The sequence below is a fragment of the Microtus oregoni genome, unplaced genomic scaffold (assembly GCF_018167655.1).
Source record: "Microtus oregoni isolate MIOR12 unplaced genomic scaffold, Mior012 000003F_ref0000135, whole genome shotgun sequence".
NCBI classification, from domain to species: Eukaryota; Metazoa; Chordata; class Mammalia; order Rodentia; family Cricetidae; genus Microtus; species Microtus oregoni.
This window is the reverse complement of record NW_024543062.1, coordinates 2532619-2554904: the sequence shown is the minus strand read 5'-3', so window position 1 is coordinate 2554904 and position 22286 is coordinate 2532619. Positions and strand designations below refer to the sequence as shown.

The following is a 22286-nucleotide window of genomic DNA, read 5'->3' as shown; positions in this document are numbered from 1 at the left end:
GGTCCCTATAAGCCCTGTGTCCCAAGCCCAACTGGCTTCCTGAGCACTCTCCAGAGCCGCCCAAGGCCTCCACCCAGCACCTCCTTGGTGTGAGTAGCACCTTCACCTTTCCAGCTCTCCACACAGGACAACTGGCCCAGGGCAGGCTCAGCAGGTTGGTTGCTGCCCACCGGTGGAGTCATGAAGAAAGCATGGTTTCTTCCAAAGTTGGACAACCTACCAGCCTTCAGAGAAGTCTCACAGCTGCTCTTTAAGATCAAGGTGATGTGAAGGTGTTGCCGTGGAAATAAGGGCACAGAGACATCATTTACCCATCTCAAGTGCACATACCTGGGCCCGCTTGGTCCTGAATGTTAAGGTCTGAGGCCCTTTCTTTCTGGAAATGTTTCCACTCCTAGTCTCCCCCAAGGATGAATTTTTTTACTTCCTACCGCCCCACTTACAATTCACAGACCACAACTGGCTGGGTCCTGGACCAATCACACTCTCAGCAGGGTTGGCCCAGTCTCTGGCTCCTCTTCTCATAGCTGATCCTACCACAGCCACCACCCCCCCCGCCCCCGCCATTGGCCTACAGCTCACTCCACCCACAGTCTCTGTAGTTTGGGCTTTGCCAATGGCCCTAGCTGGCCAGCCACATGCTGGAGGACTTATGCCTCCGAAAGCAAGCCAAGCACGAGGAGTCTGCTTATCTTATAGACCAGGCAAAGTCCAAAGCTGGACTGACTGGCTGAAATCCTACACATTTGCTCCTGGGGAGCCAGCAGCAGCTCTCTGCACTGTTCCTAGGTCCCACAGAAGTTACCCCCCCTCCCCCCAGGGCTCTCTGCGTCAGATCAGCCAGGGGCAGCCTGCTGTACCAATGGGGCCTGGGTGGGGAGCACAGGACACAGGACACCGGCCAAAGACAGAGGCTTGAGGCACCGTGATTTACTGAGGTAGCTTCAAGACAGGGTTTACCTTTAATAGATTAGCTGCTGCACCAAAGGACAGGAGGGTTGTAGCTTTCCTGTTTGCAGGGACATGTTCTCAGAAAACTCAAGTGCAGGGGCTGATCTTGACTTCACTGTCCACTGGCCAGGCTGGCTGCACAGATAAGCCTCACACCTACAGACCCTGCCCCCTTTCCTGAGGTGGGGGCAGCCGAGGTGAAGACACCCCCCTTTACCCCTGCCCCCCACCAACCTAGAACTCCTGAATGTTCATGCTCAGAACACTCAATGCATAAATGGCTGCTATTAAATAAGAGAGAGGACAGAGCAGCCACATAAGGACCTTTGGTCTTGGGGAAGGTACAGGCACAAGAGGGGGCCACTTGTAGTCACCTTCTTGTGCCCGAGTGGATGGACTGAAGCTTCAAGTGGTGGCATCAATCACAGGGAACACACCCAAGTTGTGGTAGGGAGGCAGATCTACAGAGGGCTCCACTTGGCTGCCACGTTGGTAAAATTACCAGTACACAGGGAAGAAAACTAATTTGGCGGACAGCCCACAGGCAAAGTGCATAAAAAACTGAGCCTGCCAGGGTCCTGGCTGAGTTGTTTTTTGCCCCCTGGTGGAGAAAAGGGCTAGGCAGGTGTGCTTGGTCCCATCACAGTATTAGGGGCCCTTTCCCTGTCCTGGGGCAGGTCGACAAAGTTGGGTTCCATCTTCCTGGCCTCTGGCCGCAAGCCCAGCTCCCATCCTGAGGGTCCCATGCCCAGCCTGCTGTGTGCAGCATTAGGAAGGTGTTCTGTGGAGGACGCCAGCAGTAAATAAATGGTCCCTAACAGCAAACCTGGTGTCCCCACAAGTCTAGTCCAAGAAGGAACTTTCTAGCACTAGGTTTTGCCTAAGAAAAAAGCCAGTCCCATGGGGCCAGAAAGTCCCATCCCCAGTGATCTATGGAGACAGCCAGCAGTCAGTCCCACAGGCATGACAGGGAAGCATGGACGGCAGACCTGAGCTACACAGAGCATGGATACCCCTAAAACCCTGCCCAAGCCCCAAACCCCTCATTCTCACCCACTGACAACAGCTAATTTCACAAACTGGGACCAAGATCTCAACTTCTGGTGCTGAGTGGGCCAGGTGGCACTGGTGCCAGGTGACAGGGCTGTCCCTAGGTCGACACTGGAATTTGTTCTTCCCTGAGACTTGTCTCTTCTGGGATGGTGAGCTGGCTCCTGGCCCTGCTCTCCGTCTCCTCTCTTGGTGACCTGTGGCTCTGTCCTCGTGCTGTCTCTCAATACCTGCTGAGCCACTCCATGTCACACTGCCAGGTGATCTTCAAAGAATTCATCCTCCCAAGGGGACGGAGGTGGTGGGGGGTAAGAGAAAGGGGAGCAAGGAGCCCATGGGACAGGGGCTCATCTGGGGACCCTGATGTCCGTAGCTTCTTGCTGGCTTAGATATGACTGTGTTCTGCTGAGGGGACAGGAGACTTAGCTGTGTGACCTGTAAGGCACTGAGCAGCACAAGATGAGGAAGGCTGCATCTCATGGCAGCTGGCAGTGCCAAGGTCAAGGGCAGGTGGCAGACTTTGCAAGACTCCCTGCTGCCCTGATTTGGGGTGGACATATCTGTGGGCACTGGAAACACACGGGCTGAAACCAGAGATGGAAGTGGGAGGTGGCCGCATGCCCTCCCCAGAGAGCAGCGTAGAGCCACCAGGATCCTTCAAAGGCACAGGCACAATACATAAGAAAACTGATGGTTGAGGTGTTCCCGAGGTGGACTCTTTCCCTAGCAAGATAGGTCATCTTCTCAAATTCAGTTAGCGAGTCCTCTAACCTGGCCCCACAGCCACCTCACCTGGAGGCAATGACTGGGGTCCTAGAATGGGGAGGGGCTTTTCTTCCTGGGCAGAAATGGCGAAAAGATAATATCATCGGAGTCGTCGGAGCAGACATCCTCCTCAGGGGTTGGTGACGCTGTGGGCTGTAGTCCTGGGGGAGAGGACACCACTGAAATGAATCGGGAAAGGGAGGTCAGCCACGTGGAGCCAGTCACAGGTGTAGACAGCTGTGAGCTGTACACTCGGCCATCAGCAGATTCTGGCGTGCAAGACTGAAGCCCCAGACACACAGCCAGGGACCTTCAGAGCCTACCTGCACAGCCCTACAGAGCCTCTTGCTAGTTCCTATTCTTGGGACAGTCTGGCCACTGCTGACATGAAAACACATGCAGGCCTGCGGTGGTGGTGCACTCCTGTAATCCCTGCACTTGGAAAACTGATGGAGGAGGATGAGGATGATCACAAATTTAAGGCTAGACTAGGTTATACAGTGAAGTTTGAGGCCAGCCTGGACTACACAGTAAGATTAGCTCAGAAAACAAAAAGGTGCAAAGGGAATCAGAACCAAGTGGCCACTGTGTATAAGCAGGTCCTAGCTGAAGTGGCCCCGAGCTGCCTGCCCTGCCTGGTGAGGAGCAGGGATGGAGCACAGGGGACAGAGGGGACGTACCCAGGGATGGCTGAGCACTTCCGGTGCTACTGCTCCTTTCTTCACATCCAAGCAGATCCAAGCACATCACATCCGTCATGCTGGACTGAGGTACATCGTCCAGACTGAATGGGGATGGACAGTCCCAGTGGCCACCCTGGGGGGAGTCGGGCACCGAGGACTGTGAGGAGGCAGGTCCAGCTGCAACGGTCTCTCTCGGCTCCTCCTTGGGACAGAGCCCCACTCGCATTGCTTCTAAAGGGGAGGGGAATGAAATGTTACTGATTTGAGATTTTAAAAGAACAAGATCCCGACCCCATCATGCAACCTGACTTGGCTGTCTGCCTCTTCTCCACAGTTCCTACAAACGGCAATCTCATGTATTTCATAATCTCGGTATGTGTAAACATCAGAGTACCACGGTGCAGAAGTGGAGGGCCAAGGACAGCCTTAGGTGGGGTTCTCAGCTTCCACCCTGTCTGAGACAGGTTCTCTGATGCTGTGTTGCCCTCCGTAGGAATTCTGGGATTGCAGACGCATATGACTATGCCTGGCTTCACAAAGGTGCTGGGGATCTGAACTCAGGTCTCAGGCTTGCGCTCAAGTGCTTCACCCACTGACACACTTCCCTGAATCTTTTTTCTCCTTAGCCTTTTTGTTTTGTTTTTAAGATAGAGGCTTGCCATGTAGCTCTGGCTAGCCTTATGATCCTCCTGCCTCAGTCTCTAGATTCCTGGGATTTTTAGCTTGTGGCACTAGGTTTTGTTTCCTTTTCTTCCTCCTTCCTTCTTCTTGACCCTCTCTTCTTTAAAAAGTTATTTTATGTGTACAGGTGTTTTGCCTGCATGTACATCTGTGCACCAAATGTGTGCAGAGCTATAGAACAAGCAGGGGATTTGGATCCCCTGGAACTGGAGTTATAGAAAGTTGTGAGCTGCCACGTGGATGCTAAAAACTGAACTCAGACCCTCAGCAAGAGCAGCCAACGCTCTTAACCAAGCTCTTTCCTTCCTTTTATGAGACAGTCTCATGTAACTCTGTCTAGCCTTAAAGTCACTATGTGGCTGGTCCAGCCCAGCCCATCCTCTTCCCTTTGCTGGGACTGAGGGCAGGCTCCTCTACATTTAATTTTCTCTAAAATCACAGTCAAGGTTTGGGTGTGGCTGTGATGTCTGTAAACTCACGGGAGTGGCAGACACAGGAAGACTGTGAGAGCCTGTCTCAACAACCAGCCAACTAAAGGACATCCCAACACAGTCAGCTCAAACAAGGTGCCATTCATTCACTTTCTCACATGGATGTATATCCCGAGGGGGTCAATACCTGTGGAGCAGTGAATGCTTCTGGACCAGTCTATACAGGTAGATAGATCTGCCATTTTAAAATCACACTTGACAAGAGGACGAAACACACCATAAACAAACTTTTTAGCCCTGACCAAATAATTTAAATGTCAGCAGACACAGAACCTGATGAGATCAGGACAGACAGCTTTTTGGAGAACTGTCTAAAGCCTTTGGGGGCCTGGGGACTGCAGGCTGGCGGTGGCTTTGGGGTTCTGGTGTCTGTGTGCCTGCCTTCTCTGAAATCCAAGGGCTTCTGACTTGGCTCACTGCGCTTTGCAGAGCAGGGTTTGGAGAGAACAGCAAAGCTCACGGTTTTGCAGCTCTGACACAGCTCAGAAAGTGACAGCTGAAGTCAATGTATGACTTTCAACTGTGATAACACGTTAAACATGGTGTGGCAGGAGGGTCTCTAAACGGACTCCTATGGGGACCCTGGGAACTGAAGAAGAGTGACCAATCCAGTCAGAACCAGCTAAGGGTTGGGAATGTGGCTCAGATGTACACAGTACATGTCTACCACCCCCACCTCTCACCATGAAAGGCGGAGAACGTGTCAATGGTAGAGCACCCCTTACTATGGGGTTGGGGTGTGGCTCAGTGGTAGAGCCTCTGCCTAGAATCCCCCAGTGAGGGGCTGGGGTGTGGCTCAGTGGTAGAGCCTCTGCCTAGAATCCCCCCCAGTGAGGGGCTGGGGTGTGGCTCAGTGGTAGGGCACCTGCCTAGACTACCCCAGTGAGGGGCTGGGGTGTGGCTCAGCCAATCACTTCTCTAGCATGTGCAAAGCCCTAGGTTCCATCTCAAGCACCTCAAAGAAAACATAAACAGGAGGGAGAGAGCTACTAGAGAAGGCCAGCCAGCCATGGTCTCTGGGTGAGGTTGGAATCAGAGTCACAGGCTTGTTTTCATTGTGTGCCTCTTCTGCCATCGGAGTTGGGAGATTGCTCAAGGAGGTGCTCCCTGGCCACCACTGCCACACGTTTACCTGAATAGAACTGCAGGGCTGCTGGCTCTTCTGCCTCATCTTCTGCCTCGGTAGCTTCCCCACAGCTCTCCTTGCTGACCTTCCCTGAAGGACCCCATTCTGGGTAAGGCATGTCAGTCCTGGGCAGGACCAGCCCACCCACCCGTTGTCCCAGCAGCCACCCAGCCTCCTGTCCCTAGCAACCAGCACTTCTCAGACCTTGCCAGCTTCCTTAGTTCCACCTCTGACACCCAAGGGTTCAGATGTCTCTGGGAAGCACCAGGTCCCTGGGGTGTCACACGCATGGACAGAACCTCAGATGAACTTCTGTTTCTAACATGACCCCAGTCCCTAGCAGCCTCATCAATACCAGCCACAGTGAGGCACTACTGTAGCTAAGGCAGGAGCTGGCGGCACAGCCACAGAGAGTAGAGTCCATGGGCTAGCAGACTGTTGGTCTGTTTAGCCCAGCTCTCTACTCGTGAGGAGATGGCCCTCAGGCAGGGGCCTACAGCAACTGCGTCTCAGTGTGGGCCTGATCTCATAGCTGGGAACACAGTCTGCCTGGGTCCTGGACTTGATTTTGATGTGTCTATATGAGTGTATGCATGTGTGTGTGTGTGTGTGTGTGTTTGTGTGTAGGCAGAAGCCATTGTTAATCATAGGTAGTGTGATTTCTCAGGTGCTGTTAACTTTATCTTTTATTTTTTGAAATGGGGTCTCTCCCTGGCCAGGAACTTGATGATCTGGCTAAGCTGGCTAGCCAGTGAGCCCCAGGGCCCTTCCTGTCTCTACCTCTCCAGCGCTGATATTACAAGCACATATCACCATGCCTAGGGGTTTTTCAGTGTGGGGCCTGGGAATTTAACACAGTTCCTTTACCAACTGAGTGATCCTTCTGAGTCAGCCTGGGGCTTCTTTAACCAATGTTATTTTCTTTATTGATTTTTTTTTTATTATTTTATTTTAGAGACAGGCTCTCTGTGTAGCCCTGGCTGTCCTGGAATTTGCTCTGTAGACCAGGCTGGCCCTGAACTCACTGAGATCTGCCTGCTTCTGCCTCCAGTGCACTGGGATTAAAGACGTGTGCCCCCACTGCCAGCTTGTTGTTGTTTTCAATGGAACCAGGGCCTCACACAGAGTGGAAGAAGTGCTATACACTATGCTACATCTTCAGCCAACTTTGGGGCTTTAATGGAGCAGACAAAGGAATTGTAAGCAGTGTTTCCCTAAACAAGCAGTCAGGAGAAACCCTCAAGGAGCCCTGACGGCTGATGGCTGAAGAAACAGAAGCCAGGAAAGCTTTGACTGCACGGCTTGAGGGTACTTGAGAACACAGGGCCCAAGCCACTGCGGTCACTGGTGCAGTCTACTGGCTCAAACCCCAGCTGTGGCCCCAGCACCAGCGGAGGAGGGGCAAGGTCTGGTTTTCCAGCATAGGTATGAACTCAGGTTGGCTGAGGCAACTCACAGTGGGAATAAGTCCCTTGCATTCTTACCCAGCCTTCTTTTGGCTTAACCCTTGGAGGGCCACCTCCCCCTTGTGGTGGAACCAAACAAAAGAAATTACCAGAAGAAGCTGCTAGGGAAGGTGGGGAGGCGGATCCTGAGGGTGTGGTTGAGACAGCTTCCCTCTGAGCTGAGGCAGCGAGCCCTCTGCAGCAGTTGGCACTGAAAGACAGAAAGCTCTGGCTGAACCACGGGCTGGACTGATCCACGGGGCAGCAGCCACTTCCACAGGCGAGACACTGCAAGTGTGTCTAGGCCTTGACAATGCTTGCTTGCCCTGGGAGTCTATGCCCTTGGCTCATGTATTCAAGGCCCTGCTGAACCCAGGGTCTTTTTGTTTTGTTTTTGTTTTTTTGAGACAGGATTTTTTTTCTGGCTCTCCTGGAACTTGATCTGTAGACCAGGCTGGCCTTGAACTCACAGAGATCCGCCTGCCTCAGCCTCCTGAGCGTTGGAATTACAGGTGCGTACCACTGTGCCAAGTTGCATTTTTCTTTTTTTTTTAATACTTATTTATTATGTATACAATATTTTGTCTGTGTGTATGCCTGCAGGCCAGAAGAGGGCACCAGACCCCATTACAGATGGTTGTAAGCCACCACGTGGTTGCTGGGAATTGAACTCAGGACCTTTGGAAGAGCAGACAATGCTCTTAACCTCTGAGCCATCTCTCCAGCCCTTTTTTTTTTTTTTTTGCATTTTTCTTTAAAAGGGACAGTATATGAGCCCAAGTTCGCGATGCCCACACACTAATGTTCCACTCGCTGTCCACATACCTCCTTGCTTCCCCCATCATAGAGACATGTTCTAGGACGGTCTTCTCCAGAGGGTGAGAGCCTACAGCTTACCCAATAGTGGAAGTGAAGCTAGGATATCTGTAAAGGCCTACCAATTGCTACAGTGAACTGCCAGGCCATGGCTCACAGAATCATGACAGCACATCATTGTGAATCCCACGGGAACCCTGGATAGCCACAAAATGGGTGCCCCCATTCCCCGAAGTAACAGCACAGAGATGCCTGTGGCCCACTCACATGAACCTGGCCTGGGCCAGGTATCCCCGGAGGATGGACTGGATGACAGTGATGGCCTCCTCTTGTGCTGGGCTATCTTCAGGCTGGAAGGTGGGGCTTGGGACACGAGATGTGGGAGAGCTCTGCAGCTAATGACAACAGGAGAGAGACCTGTCTGGGGCCACCCAGGTGTCCCCAAATGCAGCATGCAACTATTGGACAGGAAGGGCGTGCTTTCCAGCTGCACCCCCAACAGCGCTCCTCATCAGCAGTCACTGTGAGGCCTGCTTGGACCCCACCAAGGCTAAACCAGTCCTGGATGTGTCAACGGGACCACTGCTGGGCTGCCCCTGACACGGATGGATGAAGCACCAGGCACATCTACCCAGCTAGGAAGACGAGAAGGCTGCAAAGGGCTTGAGATTCCTCTGCTGAAGAAGGGTCGAGCAGCTGGTGTCTGTCCAGCCAGATGGTTACCTGGTTGGGAAGGCTGGGAAGGCCAGGCAGGCTCGGAGACCTGAAGTCTAGAGCTTTGTTGCATAACAGCTTAGAACGAGCTAGGTGTCCCCTGAAGGCCGCCTGGAGCACAGTTGCTGCCTGGCAGGAAAGAGGGAAGGACTTGGTTTCTAGAAGACTAAAGGGGAACAGAGAAAGCTCGTCCTGTGGTGTAACCTCACGGGCATGACACAGTGCCTCCTGTCTGGCCCTCCTAACCCCACATGCTGGCGCATGCACACACACTGGACCACAGGGAGGGAAAGGCACGTGCTGACTGCCGCAGCAAAACAGTCCTGAACACAGTCCAATCAGGGGCTAGGACAGTTACACCAGCCGCTAAGATTACTTCAGACTTCACACGTTGTTTCTGCTTTTTGAGTCGAGGTCTGGCTACGCAGCTGTGGAAGACCTCAAGTATGTGCTGAACCTCCTGCTTCTGCCTCCTGAGTGCTGGGATTACAGGTGTAGGCCACAGTGCCTGCTCTCCGGACTTCACACACTGGGATGTCTTCACAGCAGGGTGGACCTGCTTCATCTACTTCCTTTCACACACATCCTCCAGTCGCAAAAGCTACAGAAAGGTCTTTTTCTGTTTTTAGAGTATTGGTGACTGAACCCAGGGCCTTGTGCATGCTGGATAAGCACTCTACCATTGAGCCATGTTCCCAGCCTTTCTGTAGATATGGTATCATGAAGTTTCCAGCCATGTCTGCTCCTCACATCTCTTGGGGTTTGTTTTGAAGGTGAACGGATGACCGTACACAATGGCCAATGAAGAGCAGTAATTGAGGCCAAAGACATCCAGCCGCAGATGTAGGCTGAACTCTGGCTCTGGCTATGTTAGAACACCCAACAGCTGACAGTGTGCAGGCTGAAATCCAGTCCCATGTAAGCTAATCTAGCTAGCAAATGATAGAGCAAGAATGAATATAGGGGCAGGAAGAAGCCACAAGAGGAGGGCTTGACAGTACAGACTTGTTATCTCAACTACTTAAGACAAGTTCAGGGCCGGCCTAGATATGTGGCAAAGCCCTGTCTTAAAACAAAAATATAGGGAAGGCTGCAAGCATGGTGTGGCAATAGAAGATCTGCTCAGAAAGCCCCAGTGGAGGGGCTGGGGTGTGGCTCAGTGGTAGAGCACCAGCCTAGAATCCCCCAGTGAGGGGTTGGGAGTGTACTTCAGTGGTAGGGCCACATCTAGCATGTAGGAAGCCCCAATAACAAATATCAGTCTCTTATTTCAATTTCATGGCCACCTTAACCTGTTCTCCTTCCTGCCAGCTCTTCTGTTGGGATAACCCTACTGTCCTTCTCCATGTGTCCCATGGGGACACCTGGGCTATAGGATGGCAGCTCCAGTTCAGACCCTCTCAATTCTCCCTGCTTTGCGGCATGTGTGTCCTGGCATCTGTGGCTGAGCACGTGGGATTGCTCAGCTCTGAAATGGAAATAGGAGTGGGGGAAAGGGTGTGCTAGGAAATTTTAAAAATGTACAGTTACTCTGGTGTTCATTTTATGCTTCTGTTACTAGAATTTAAACTCTGTGATTGTGTTTGAATTCATTTCCCGAAAACCAGGACTTGAGGAAATGCCTTTAAATACACTTGGCTGGGCTGGAGAGATGGCTCAGAGGTGAAAAGCACTTTCTGTGTAAGCATAACACCTGAATTTGAACCCCTCACACTTCCATAGAGTCAGATGTGGTCACACGTGCCTGTAACCCAGCACATGGGGGTAGATACAGGGGCAGCCAGGTGTGGTCACACGCGCCTGTAACCTGGCACATGAGGGGTAGATACTGAGGCAGCCAGCCTAGCTTCAGGTTCAGTGATGAACCCTGTCTCCATGCACATCGGCACCCCTTACACAAGCGCGTGTATTCCCAGGTCCTCTCCCCGCAGCAGAAACACAAGTCTGGGAACTGGTGAAATTGACTGACTTACCTCATCCAAAGCCGCTTTTTTTTTCTGAAATAAGGAAATTGAGAAATGAATTAGTGTGAGCAGAGTGAAGTCTCGAAAGAGGCTTCCATTCCTTAAAGGAATGTTCTCGTCAGTATCTGTGATGCTTAATCTCACTGTCAACTGACTGGATTTAAAATCACCATGGAAACACGCCATTGGGTGTGTCTGAGAGAGGATTTCCAGATCTCATTAACTGTGTGGGAAGACCCACCCGAAGTGTGGGTGGTGCCACGCCGTGGGCTGAGGTCCTGCACTGCACAGAAGGGAGAATGGAGCCAAGAACAGTCGTCTCTCTGCTGCCTGAAGGTGGACACGATGTGACCAGCTGCCTCGTGCTCCTGGTGCCATGACAGGACCGACAAATGGCGGCCCAAATTTACCTGTCTGTCCTTGAAGTTGCTTCTGGTTGACAGGTTTGGCACAGCAGCAAGAAAAGCAGCTGATGTTGTGTACTGCGTGCAGCAATGGCTGCTGGGATGTTTCCTTCAAGTTTATCACGCACGATGTTGACCCCCACTCTCACCCTCTCTTGCGTCTACCCCACTTTCTACTTCTCCATCTGCGACAGCCAACAATGGAAGAACAGGGCACAGTAGGCGAGTGGCTTCTAAGACTCTAACGGAAAGTTCTTGGTGTGGCGTAGGAGGCCTGGGAACCTTCTTTTGCCAGAAATCAATGACGTGCTCAGTAAGATGACAGCCACAACGGCAAGAGCAAAGGGGCTCTCGGGACCACATCTGGGACAATATTAAGGGGAATAATGATTGCAACTAACTTTTAAAATGATTCAATAAATAAAAGGATCTGAGCCCATATTAATTCTCTTCCCACGAGGGAGAGAGGGAAGCAGGGAGGGGCCCTTGTGTCCTACTAGAAGGGAATAATCCAATAATCACTTGCTCTGGAACTGGTATCTACTCAGAAAAGGAAGCTTGCCTGTCTCCTCAGGAGCACCTGGATCCATGTCCAATGCTGATCATTTGCTATTTACGCCAGGGAAACTGGCTGATAAAAGATGGAACTAGAAACACAGTCCTGTGGCCATTCAAGATGGCTGAAGCTAGGTCACTGGACTGTTACTAGTTTGTTTTTAGAGAGGGTCTCCTGTGGCTTATGCAGACCTTGAACTCCTGATCCTCTTTGGTACTGGGATTACAGGCATGTACCACCTCTCCTTTTGCAGCCCCCCCTTCTGCAAGCATCCCACTCTAAACACAATGGATGACTGCTGGTGTGGGGATGGGGGATCGCACTGAAAGGATGTGCAAACACACTGTGTCACGGAGCACGTGAACGCCAGATATTCTCTGCAGTTGGACATGAATCAGGAAGCTCACCTTGTGCCTGTGGGCCTTCCATCGGGCCTGCAGGGTTCTGACGGCGGCCTCTCTCCTCTCTTCAGAGCATGGGGTGGGGGACTGGCAGCCAGCCCCCTCGCCAGCACTGGTGGGGGAGTAAGGCTCATTGTCGGAGTCTGGCTTGGAGTGCCTGCTGCAGGGTGATGGAGATCGGAGCTCTGGGTGGGCCTGCAGGAAATAAAAGGGGTCAGCGGCGTTAGTGACGTCATCAGTGGGCAGCGGACAGGATATTAACCAGGATATTACAGGCCTTGCTCATCAGACAGTAGACTTAATAAAACAAAGTCTGAGGCTGGTGCGGTGGCGGTCTTTTTTTGGGCTCTTTTTAAAGATTGATGCGGTATGATAAAAGCGGGATTTGGGAGATTGAAGTGGAGGTATTTCTAGCGTGGCTTTTGGCAGAAAGAGGAACTGAACCATTGAAATGTCGCTGACTGCTGGGTAGTGTTCTTGAAATCTACCCGCCAGGGCTCTTCTCAATAAAATACATATTACTGGAATATTCTCTCCTCACATCAAAAGGCAGGGTCAAGGCTGGGGAGACGGCACCGGCACTGTCAGAAGAGTGTTTACTTTACAAGTGTGAGGCCTGAGTTTGCTCTTTGGCAACCACGTGAAAAGTCAGGAGTGGCGGCGTGTGCTTGTAATTTCAGCACTGGAGAGGCAGAGACAGGCAGAGCCCAGGGGCTTGCTGGCTGGCCAGCCTGCCTCGCCTACCTGCCCAAATGTATCCCCACTGAACACACATTACAGGCAGGTTAAGTGGAGGAGCGTGCTACACAAACAGCCTTCCCAGCCATGGGAGAGATAAGCATATCCCATAGGTAACTGAGGCCACAATGTGCCATTCAGCACTGAAACCAAGATCTTCATTTAGTCTGAGATATTTTTTTTTTTTTTTTGACATGTGTGACAGATGGGAGACCCCGGGACGGGAAGAGTGCTCCTGTGAGGGAGGCTGAGTAGGCAACTCACAGGCCTAGACACATCCCACCCATCTCCTCTGTGTAATCTTCACACTTCAAGATAATGTCTGTTCTTAGAGTCACCTAGGACCAGGGACCCAGCAACTAGGATGCCCTGTGGCTCAGTGGTCACCATAGTTGTTCAAACCAGCCGACTTCATGCTCAGCCATGACATGCTCTTCATGGCCTGTCCTCACAGTGAGGGCCCCGGCTCTGTCTGCGATAGATTCCTGCCTGAACTCATACATCTCTTTTCAGTTTATTTATTGTCTGTGTAGGTTTGTGCACAGAGGCTGTCGGAGGCTGTCGGATGTCTTGCTCTATTCTCTTAAGAAAAAAAATCCCTCACTGACTCTGTATCTAGGCTGGTAGCCACCAAGTCCTGGCTAATCTCCTCTCTCTGACCCAACGTGTCTTTATGTGTGTGGAGCAAAAGTGTTATTCCCTACTGAAGCATCTCCCAAGCCCCTGGGGCTAGCCTTGAACTCTCCATCCTCCTGCCTCGGCCTCTCGAGCGTTGGGATCACTGGCCTGCACCAAGGATGGCCCATGAAAGCTTGTCTACTATGCATTCACATATCAGGTCCTCCGAGAGCAAAGACTGGCACAGGAGGTCAGCCCCCGATGTACTAGTTTCCACCTGTGCTAGTGTCTGGTGTGACACATGGGACAGATTAGAAAGAGGGTACATTCTAGTTCCCAGAAACGAAGGCGTCAACGGCCCGGGGAACAGGGACCAGAGGGCCTCTTGCTGACCCTTTGGAGATGGAGAATACCCAGGTGACCTTCACAGCTACAAAGTCTCTGCTGAGTGACAGGAAGTCCTGAGACTTCCATGAAAAAAAAGGAAAGGCCTGCTGCCATAGGCCTGTAATCCAAGCATTCCAGAAGCTGAGACAGGAGAACTGTAAGTTTAAAGACAGCCTAGGTAACTCAATGAGATCCTATCTCAAAGTAAAACATACAAAGGCGGAGGCTGGAGAGATGGCTCAGTGGTTAAGAGCATTGCCTGCTCTTCCAAAGGTCCTGAGTTCAATTCCCAGCAACCACATGGTGGCTCACAACCATCTGTAATGAGGTCTAGTTCAGACATACAGACAGAATATTGTATACATAATAAATAAATATTTAAAAAAAACATACAATGGCTAGAATTATAGTTTGGTGGTAGAACACCTGCCTAGAACCCCCAGTGAGGGGCTGGGGTGTGACTCAGTGGTAGAGCATCTGCCTAGAATCCCCCAGTGAGGGGCTGGGGTGTGGCTCAGGGGTAGAGCCTCTGCCTAGAATCCTCCAGTGAGGGGCTGGGGTGTGGCTCAGGGGTAGAGCACCTGTTGTGGAATAATTGTTTAATTATGTAAAGATGTGTTTCTGTTTTACCTTGCCTGTTTAAGACACCTGATTGGTCTAATAAAAAGCTGAATGGCCAAAAGTGAGGAGGAGATACAGGCAGAACTGCTAGGCAGGGAGAGTAAGCAGGAGGAGGAATTTAGGCTGGGGTAAGAAAGAAAAACAAACGGAGACGCCAGGGGCCAGCCAGTCAGACACAGAGGAATCAGGAAAGATGGACATACAGAATAAAAGAAAGGTAAAAAGCCCCAAAGCAAAATGTAGATGAACAGAAACAGGTTAAATTAAGTTAAAAGAACTAATGAGACAAGCCTAAGCTCAGGCCAAGCATTCATAATTAATAAGTCTCTGTGTCATGTTTGGGGGCTGGCGGCCCAAGAAAGTCGGCTATATTTGGTGCCCTATGTGGGGTCCAAATTTCCACATAGGGCCCGAGAAAGCTGAAAAAAATAAAACAAATCCCTGACATGGCTTCCTAGCAGTCTGGTGCTCTTAGCATACAGAGGTGCAGCTCGGCCACAAGTGAGCACTTGAGTAGCTGACACCTAAATTAGAAACAATAAGCTAAGTAAAAATGCCTGCCACATTGTGGGTACCAATTTCCTAGAGCTCGGCAGTTAAATCAGATCCTGGATAAACACAGCTCCTGGTTAAATGCAGCTCTCAGTCAGACCCACAGGGCATAAAGCCTGCCTCTCACAGATCTGAGCAGGCTAGAACCAGCCACCAGTGCAAAGCCACAGGTGCACAATAAATCAGGTCCAGACTGAGAAAAACTGAAATTACAAAACAGTTTAAAAAGGTGTGTAGGCAACAAGAAAGAAAAGAAAATGGGTATAGTCATAGTAAAAACTAAATTTAAAAATAAAGATGGGAAATACACAGGGAATCCAGATCCTGTACAGTGTGGTGACTGTACATCTTTTGAGTGTTGATGAGTGAATGACAGCTGCTGAAAGGCACTGGATTGTAAAAGGAACTGCTGAAGTAAACTAGCCTAGGTACTGTAGGGATCCTAAACTTTAAAATGGAATTCAGAAAACATATTGAGTTGGGTTGGAGAGGTTATGTTTTTGTGTCCTCAGGAAACAAAAAGCTGTGGATTCCTTCAATAACAGAGATCAGGTTTGATCAGGGGAGACCTCCTCAAAGTCCTGGCTGCAAACAGGAAGAAATAAACTAGGAAAAACTACAAGAAAGGTGGCATACATGCTGATCCCTCTGCAATGAAAATGTTCTGAGACTGATAACAATGTTACAACTAGTTTCTCCAGGACTTGACCACAGTCTAATTTTCTCAGGGTTCCTCCTGGATGCCATTACCCCCAGACAACAGGAAGCAGTCTAGAGAACAGGACACTCACATTCAGTAGGGTGGGTGGTTTTTAGTCATTTGGTGGGTTATGGATGTTTGTCATCATTTAGGGGGTTGTAGAAATATAGGATAAAAAGATAACTATTAGGTAAAGATAAAATGACTACTATTAACCTCAAATATTTTACATTGGTATGGATTTTGATATATTGATACAAATTTAAAGTTATTTTTGTTATACTGTATGTATGTTTCTACTCTTTTGGGGGGTATTACGCTTATGCAGCTTATTTAAAAATCTGATGCATAATTAAGAAATGCAGGTTAGTAGTTAGTCATCTATAACAATCAAGCTTGTAGTCATGTTAGGTATGCTTTCAAGGTTAAACAGATGTATTTTATATAGATAGGTAATCTTCAAACACTTCAGAGGCCTACAGAATAAAGCATTTATGATGTTTAATAATGCAACACTTTTCATGACAGCAAGACACTTCTGTGCTTGACAGTACCAATCTATTTCATAAAAGGACAGATGATGGGAGTCAAAGAACCTCCATACAGAGTTCGCTTTTATTGTGGCAAAGCTAGCCATTTTGGCAAGAAACTGCCTTTGCCTTAACTGACAACACTATACTGTACAAACTGGACAAGCAGGACACAAAGGAAAAAAGACTTCCGAACTTTGTCAAGATATGTGGGACAGTCCTTCAAAATCCTGGTTCACAGAAAAGTCTCTTGGATATTCTACGACTTTAAGGCAAAGACAGATGACCCAAAGTTGCAGAGGAACCTTGGGTGACTGTCCAGGCAATCAGCTGCTTCTGTCATTTCTGTAGTTTTGGAAGTTGCTTGTTCTGCTCTTCCTGTTTACTTAGGTAATATATCTTTCTCAGGGCTCTGATGTAGCTGAAGACAAGATAGGTATAGTATTTCTTGTTACCAAATTTAGAAAAGAAACTTACATAAGAGGTTAAATTTATAAGGCTGAGACATAAAAGTTTAAATTGTTTATCTAAGAAAATGTTTTTTTTTTTTTTTTGGTTTTCTTTTTTTTTTTTTTTTTTTGGTTTTTCGAGACAGGGTTTCTCTGTGGTTTTTTTTGGAGCCTGTCCTGGAACTAGCTCTTGTAGACCAGGCTGGTCTCGAACTCACAGAGATCCGCCTGCCTCTGCCTCCCGAGTGCTGGGATTAAAGGCGTGCGCCACCACCGCCCGGCTAAGAAAATGTTTTGAGGTCTAAAAAGGTAATTTTGTGTTGGTAATACAAGTTAGGATAGATTACCTAACAGGTAAATTAGGTACATAAATTCACAACTTTGGACTCACCAAGAAAGGATAGATAGAATACTTTCTCTTGGCCAGGCAGTGGTGGCGCACGCCTTTAATCCCAGAACTTGGGAGGCAGAGGCAGGCAGATCTCTGTGAGTTTGAGGTCAGCCTGGTCTACAAGAGCTAGTTCCAGGACAGCTAGGGCTGTTACACAGAGAAACCCTGTCTTGAAAAACCAAAACCAAAACAAAACAAAACAAAAACCAAAAAAATAAAGAATATTTTCTCTGAATCTGCCAAATGCAAATGGACTGAATGACTACTATAAATGTAATTCTTCCTGTTTTTATTGTATATAGCTTTACTATGTTAGAGCTAAAACCTTTTTATTTAGATAAAAAGGAGGAAGCACCTGCCTAGAATCCCTAGTGAGGGGCTGGGGTGTGGCTCAGTGGTAGAGCCCCTGCTTAGAATCCCCCAGTGAGGGGCTGGGGTGTGGCTCAGTGGTAGAGCACCTGCCTAGAATCTCCCAGTGAGGGGCTGGGGTGTGGCTCAGTGGTAGAGCACCTGCCTAGTATATATAAAGCCCTGGTTCCAGTCCTACAAAACCAATGAGACAAATACAGGGGTAGGGGAGACAGGGAAGTTGCAGCAAGATAGTTGCCCAGACAGCACATTCTGGTAGTCACATCTATGCAGGCTAGGAGTGGGCGATTCCTCCTTCCTTTGTTTCTGGCATTCATGCCTCCGCAGAGCTGCACCTATCCTATCCAAACTGCCTAAGACCCTAGGCCAGCCTGAGGCATCTACATTCATGGTCCAGGTTTGGGAGATCATTAGTGCAGGTGACAGGTGGTGGATCACGGAGAAGCTGCATGTGAAGACAATGGTGACAAGCCCCACCCATGCCTAAAGTCAAGGGAACAACACAGCCCATGGTACCTCATGAGTGAATGCCACAGTAGGCTCTCTCTCTTGTCTCTTAGCTTCTTCCAGTTCTTGACACTTGTTGGTGAGAGCTTCAATTTCCTCTCTAAAGTACAAAGGGAAAAGATGGTCTTTAGTCGTCATCTGGTAGGGAAAGCTGTCACACAGTGGTCCAGGCAGTGCTGCATAGGGACAGGCTACAGGAATGGGCTCCTGGCAACTGGTGGTCACCATCAACGCCACTGCAGGGGCTCTCTAAATTGTCACCTGTGTTCTGAGAGCCTTCAAGGGCAGGGCTGAGGATACTAGGCCCAGCCTTATTCCTGAAATATCATGAGTTGGAAAGGGGTCTGTGGAAAAGACCTTGCCTAGCGTGCGGGAAGTCCTGGGCCCATCTCCAGTACTACACAAAAGAGCAAGGTTATTCTGGCATTTGGAAGGTGGAGGCAGAAAAATAAGTTCAAGCTCATTTTTGGCTATAATAAGTTCAAAGCCAGAGTTGGGTACATGAAAGCCTGTCACACACAAAGTCAGGGTGTCCCAGGGTGGGGACACACACTCTGTGATCCCAGCAAATGTGGTTTTGACAACTGAGTGGCTGAAGTCACAAAGTTGCACACTGAAGCCAGTCTGCACTACACAGTGAGATCCTGGGCCAAACAAAATTAAAAAACACAATCAAAACTCTACTTGATACTCAGTGTACTTACCTCAAAGCCTGCTCCTGCTGGCGCCTCTCCTTCTCGCCTTCCCGGGCTATCTCCAGCTCCTTCTCCAAGTCGATCTTGGCCTGCAGCAGCTTATTCATCTCCACGCTGAGACACAAGCAGATATTTCCATGGTCACTCGACCCAAGGCTAGCCCAGCTGAAGGATGCTTCCTGTACCCTGTCACCCCGCTTCCCTCCTTAGGCACTGAATCTAGACAGGTCCTTGGTCCTAAGGACAGGGCCAGAGCATCTCTGAGGGTGCTAACTGCGCCGCTGACGCCCCTGTAGAGGGACTGTCATAGGATGAGGTCAACATGAACAGAAGCAGATAAGATCCTACCCTGAAACAAGAGACCTCAACACGACAGAGGATAGTTAAGTGACACAGAGCCTTGCTCGGTGCAAGGTCTGAACCCAGGAAGGACATGATGACACCTAGCCCCGGGGCAGGTGCTTGCATCAAGGTATGGGTGACACCATGGCCATGTACTCAGCCCTGGTTAGATTCTGTTTAAAACTCAGACCTGCCACTTCTTGCCGGAGAACCTGCTTCTCCAGGTCCCCGGTAATCTCCACACTGATGTGGAGTGGGTAGCAGGGTGACCGTCACACAATAAGGGCTTTGTATGTGGTAGCTATTGTGTTACCTTGCAGTGTGAACTGCAGCTTCCACGCCTGTGTTAGTGCAGTAAGAAAACTTTAAAAAGATGTGTTTTACTTTATGCGCATCAATGTTTTATCTCATGTATGGGCACCATGTGCAATGTCAGAAGAGCGTGTCGGATTCCCTGGAACTGAAGTTATGGATAGTTATGAGCTGCAGTGTGGGTACTGGGAATTGAACCTGTGTCCTCTCTGCCAGAGCAACAAGTGTTCTAAACCACTGAGTCATTTCCTTGGTCCCCCTGTGTTAATCATTTCACAATGATTAACAATTAGACCATCTGTGGCTATGCAGAGTTGGAATGTTACAGGTCCCAAAGCAAAGCTATCTGGAAGCCATTAGTTCTAACAGCCACATATGTCCATCTCTGTGTCTGACCTCACATCCATGGGACTTTTCCTTTCAGAAGGTATAAGCAGACCTCTGGCTCCCACCAACTCAAAGACTAAGAATGTCCCCAGACTGGGTGGTGGCGGCGGCACACAATATTAATCCCAGCACTAGTGAGGCAGAGGCAGGTGGATCTCTGGGAATTTGAGACCAACCTGGTCCACAAAACATGAGTTCCAGGACAGTTAAGGCTGTTACACAGAAAAAGAAATCTGTGTCTCAAAAACCAATCAACCAACCAACCAACCAACAAACAAACAAAAAGAATGTCCCGAGCTGGGCGGTGGTGGCGCACGACTTTCAGGAGGCAGAGGCAGGTGGATCTCTGTGAGTTCGAGACCAGCCTGGTCTACAAGAGCTAGTTCCAGGACAGGCTCCAAGACCACAGAGAAACCTTGTCTCGAAAAACCAAAAAGAATGTCCCTAGACAGCATCTTCAGCTGTTGCTGAGATTCCCCGGGCTACGCTGTACCCTGTCTTCCTGTGGTGTCTCTAGACAGCACCTGCAGCTGTAGTGGAGCTCTCCCGGCTCCGCTGTACCCTGCTACCTGTAGTTTTCACCAGTGTATTCTAAATCACCTCAACTTAGGGCTTTCTTTGTTCTGGTACTTTAAAAACTTCATGAAACTGTCCCATAATGGAACACGGTATTTAAGGTAACTATAGTAACTCATATCTGGCTATAGAATAAACTGCTAACTCCTTTGGGGAGAGAACTGTGTGTTTTTTTTTTTATTGTTTTGTTTTGCATTGATGAGAGCTTGACAGAAAATGCAGAAGTTACTTCAAAATGACCAATGTCATTTAAATTATTTTTATATATAGTGTGTCATGCATGCAGACTTGCACATGTACCATGATGCACATGTGGAGGTCAGGGGAAAACTTGGGGGAGCTGGTGCTGGCCTCCCACCATGTGGGTCCCAGGATCTAATTCAGGCCATCAGACTTGGTGGCAATTTCCCTTATCTGCTCTCAGGCCCACCATCATGACTACAAAGGTATCCATGAAATGCTACTTCTTACAAGGAACCTTCCGCCAACTTCCATCAATGCCTAGGAAACTAGGCCACAAGGCAGCTGGGGCCCTTGCTCTGTACATGGGGCACAACCGGCAGGGTTTCACAGCCCTCAACTTTTACATTTTCTGCCTTCTCACAGTGCCATGGTTTTAGGGCTCGAATTTAAGCTGGCCCACAAGCTAGGCAAGTTCAATACCACGGCTACATCTCACATGCGAGGCAAGATCTGTACCCCAGTTCTGTACCCCAGAGTTACATCCCCAGACCTTGGACTTTTGAGCTTCACTATGTAGCCAGACTTATTATCAAACTTGAGATCCTCCTGCCTCAGCCTCCAAGTGTTGGAATTACAGGTGCATGCCACACCTGGCTTCCCAGAGGGTCGGGTCTTGGGGTCCTCTATCCTAACCTCTCCAGCTGAATGGGGCTTCGAAAGCTGCAATCCCAACTAGCTCCTAGGTGGGTGGAATCTGAGGCCCTTGCATACCCAACAGCTCCCAGGCAGTCAGGGCTAAGGCCCTCAATCCAGTTAGCTCCCGAGTGGGACCACAAAGTTAGCATCCCTAGCCAGCTCATGGGTGGGTAGAAGCTGAGGCCCTGTACATCCCACCAGCACTCAAATTAATGGGACTTAAGGTGGGCAGGGCTTGAAACCCTAACCTCTCCATCAGGCCCTGGGCAAGCAGGGAAGGGTGTGGGGAGCAGGGACAAGGTCTGCATTCGCAACCAGCATTCATGTGAGTGGGGCCTGAGGTTTGTACCTGGCCCAAGGACTTCCAAGGAGGGTGGTGGGTAGGCCTTGCTTCCCATACCAGCTTTCCAGGTGGGTGGGGCCTGAGACCCTTCATCTCCAAAAGCTTTCAGGGTGGGCAGGGCTGATGGCCTTGGTCACAGTTTTTTTTTTTTTTTTTGGTTTTTCGAGACAGGGTTTCTCTGTGGTTTTGGAGCCTCTCCTGGAACTAGCTCTTGTAGACCAGGCTGGTCTCGAACTCACAGAGATCCGCCTGCCTCTGCCTCCCGAGTGCTGGGATTAAAGGCGTGCGCCACCACCGCCCGGCCCTTGGTCACAGTTTTATGACAGCAATTTAACTAAGACACAGAGGCTGGCTTTGAACTGGTGATCTTCTTGCCTACACCCCTCCAAGTTCTGAGACTGCAGGCAAGCGCTGCCCTCCCCGTGATATGGGTGTTCAGGGCTATGAAACAGGGATGCACTAACTCCTACAGGCCAGGCACTTCAGGCCTCCAAGTCAGCCACTTACTCTTTCTCCGCCAGCTGTGCCTGCAGTGCGCTCCGCTCCCCCTTCAGGATCTTCACGGCTCCTTGGAGATGCTCTTCATCCTCGGATGGATCCCCTTTGGGCTGGTCCTCTTTGGACTGGTCCCCTTTCGGCTGCTTTTGCACTGAGATGTTGGATGAGGAGTGGACCAGGGGATTCGGCTTGACCAGCTCTGAAGTAGAGAGCTTTGGGTTTTCTGAGGAGCTCACCTTCTGGGGGCAATGAAGGCATCTGTTAACTTTACCTCTGTGAGACTCAGGGGTGGCCAATCTCCAGTGTGTGGGAGACGCTTTGCTGTGGGGACCGAGTCAGCAGGTT

At 49.9% G+C, this 22286-nt stretch overlaps 1 protein-coding gene across 3 annotated transcripts in view; it reads right to left on the bottom strand.

Annotated features, from left to right (window-relative positions):
• Nucleotides 1–582: 582 nt before the first annotated feature.
• The window catches only part of LOC121446571 (IQ domain-containing protein E-like), a 45191-nt gene continuing 23487 nt past the window's right edge, over nt 583–22286 (bottom strand). For 2 of the 3 annotated variants that reach the window (XM_041649260.1, XM_041649262.1), the window contains 10 exons: nt 21951–22180; nt 18614–18718; nt 17919–18009; nt 12054–12242; nt 10696–10719; nt 8732–8851; nt 8276–8403; nt 7303–7403; nt 3447–3680; nt 583–2945 (listed from right to left, as the gene is read on the bottom strand). In XM_041649260.1, coding sequence (XP_041505194.1) covers nt 2815–2945; nt 3447–3680; nt 7303–7403; nt 8276–8403; nt 8732–8851; nt 10696–10719; nt 12054–12242; nt 17919–18009; nt 18614–18718; nt 21951–22180 — 1353 coding nt within the window. In that variant the 3' untranslated portion in view covers nt 583–2814. The remainder of the gene's footprint in view (nt 2946–3446; nt 3681–7302; nt 7404–8275; nt 8404–8731; nt 8852–10695; nt 10720–12053; nt 12243–17918; nt 18010–18613; nt 18719–21950; nt 22181–22286) is intronic. The other variant, XM_041649261.1, reaches the window with a different exon arrangement.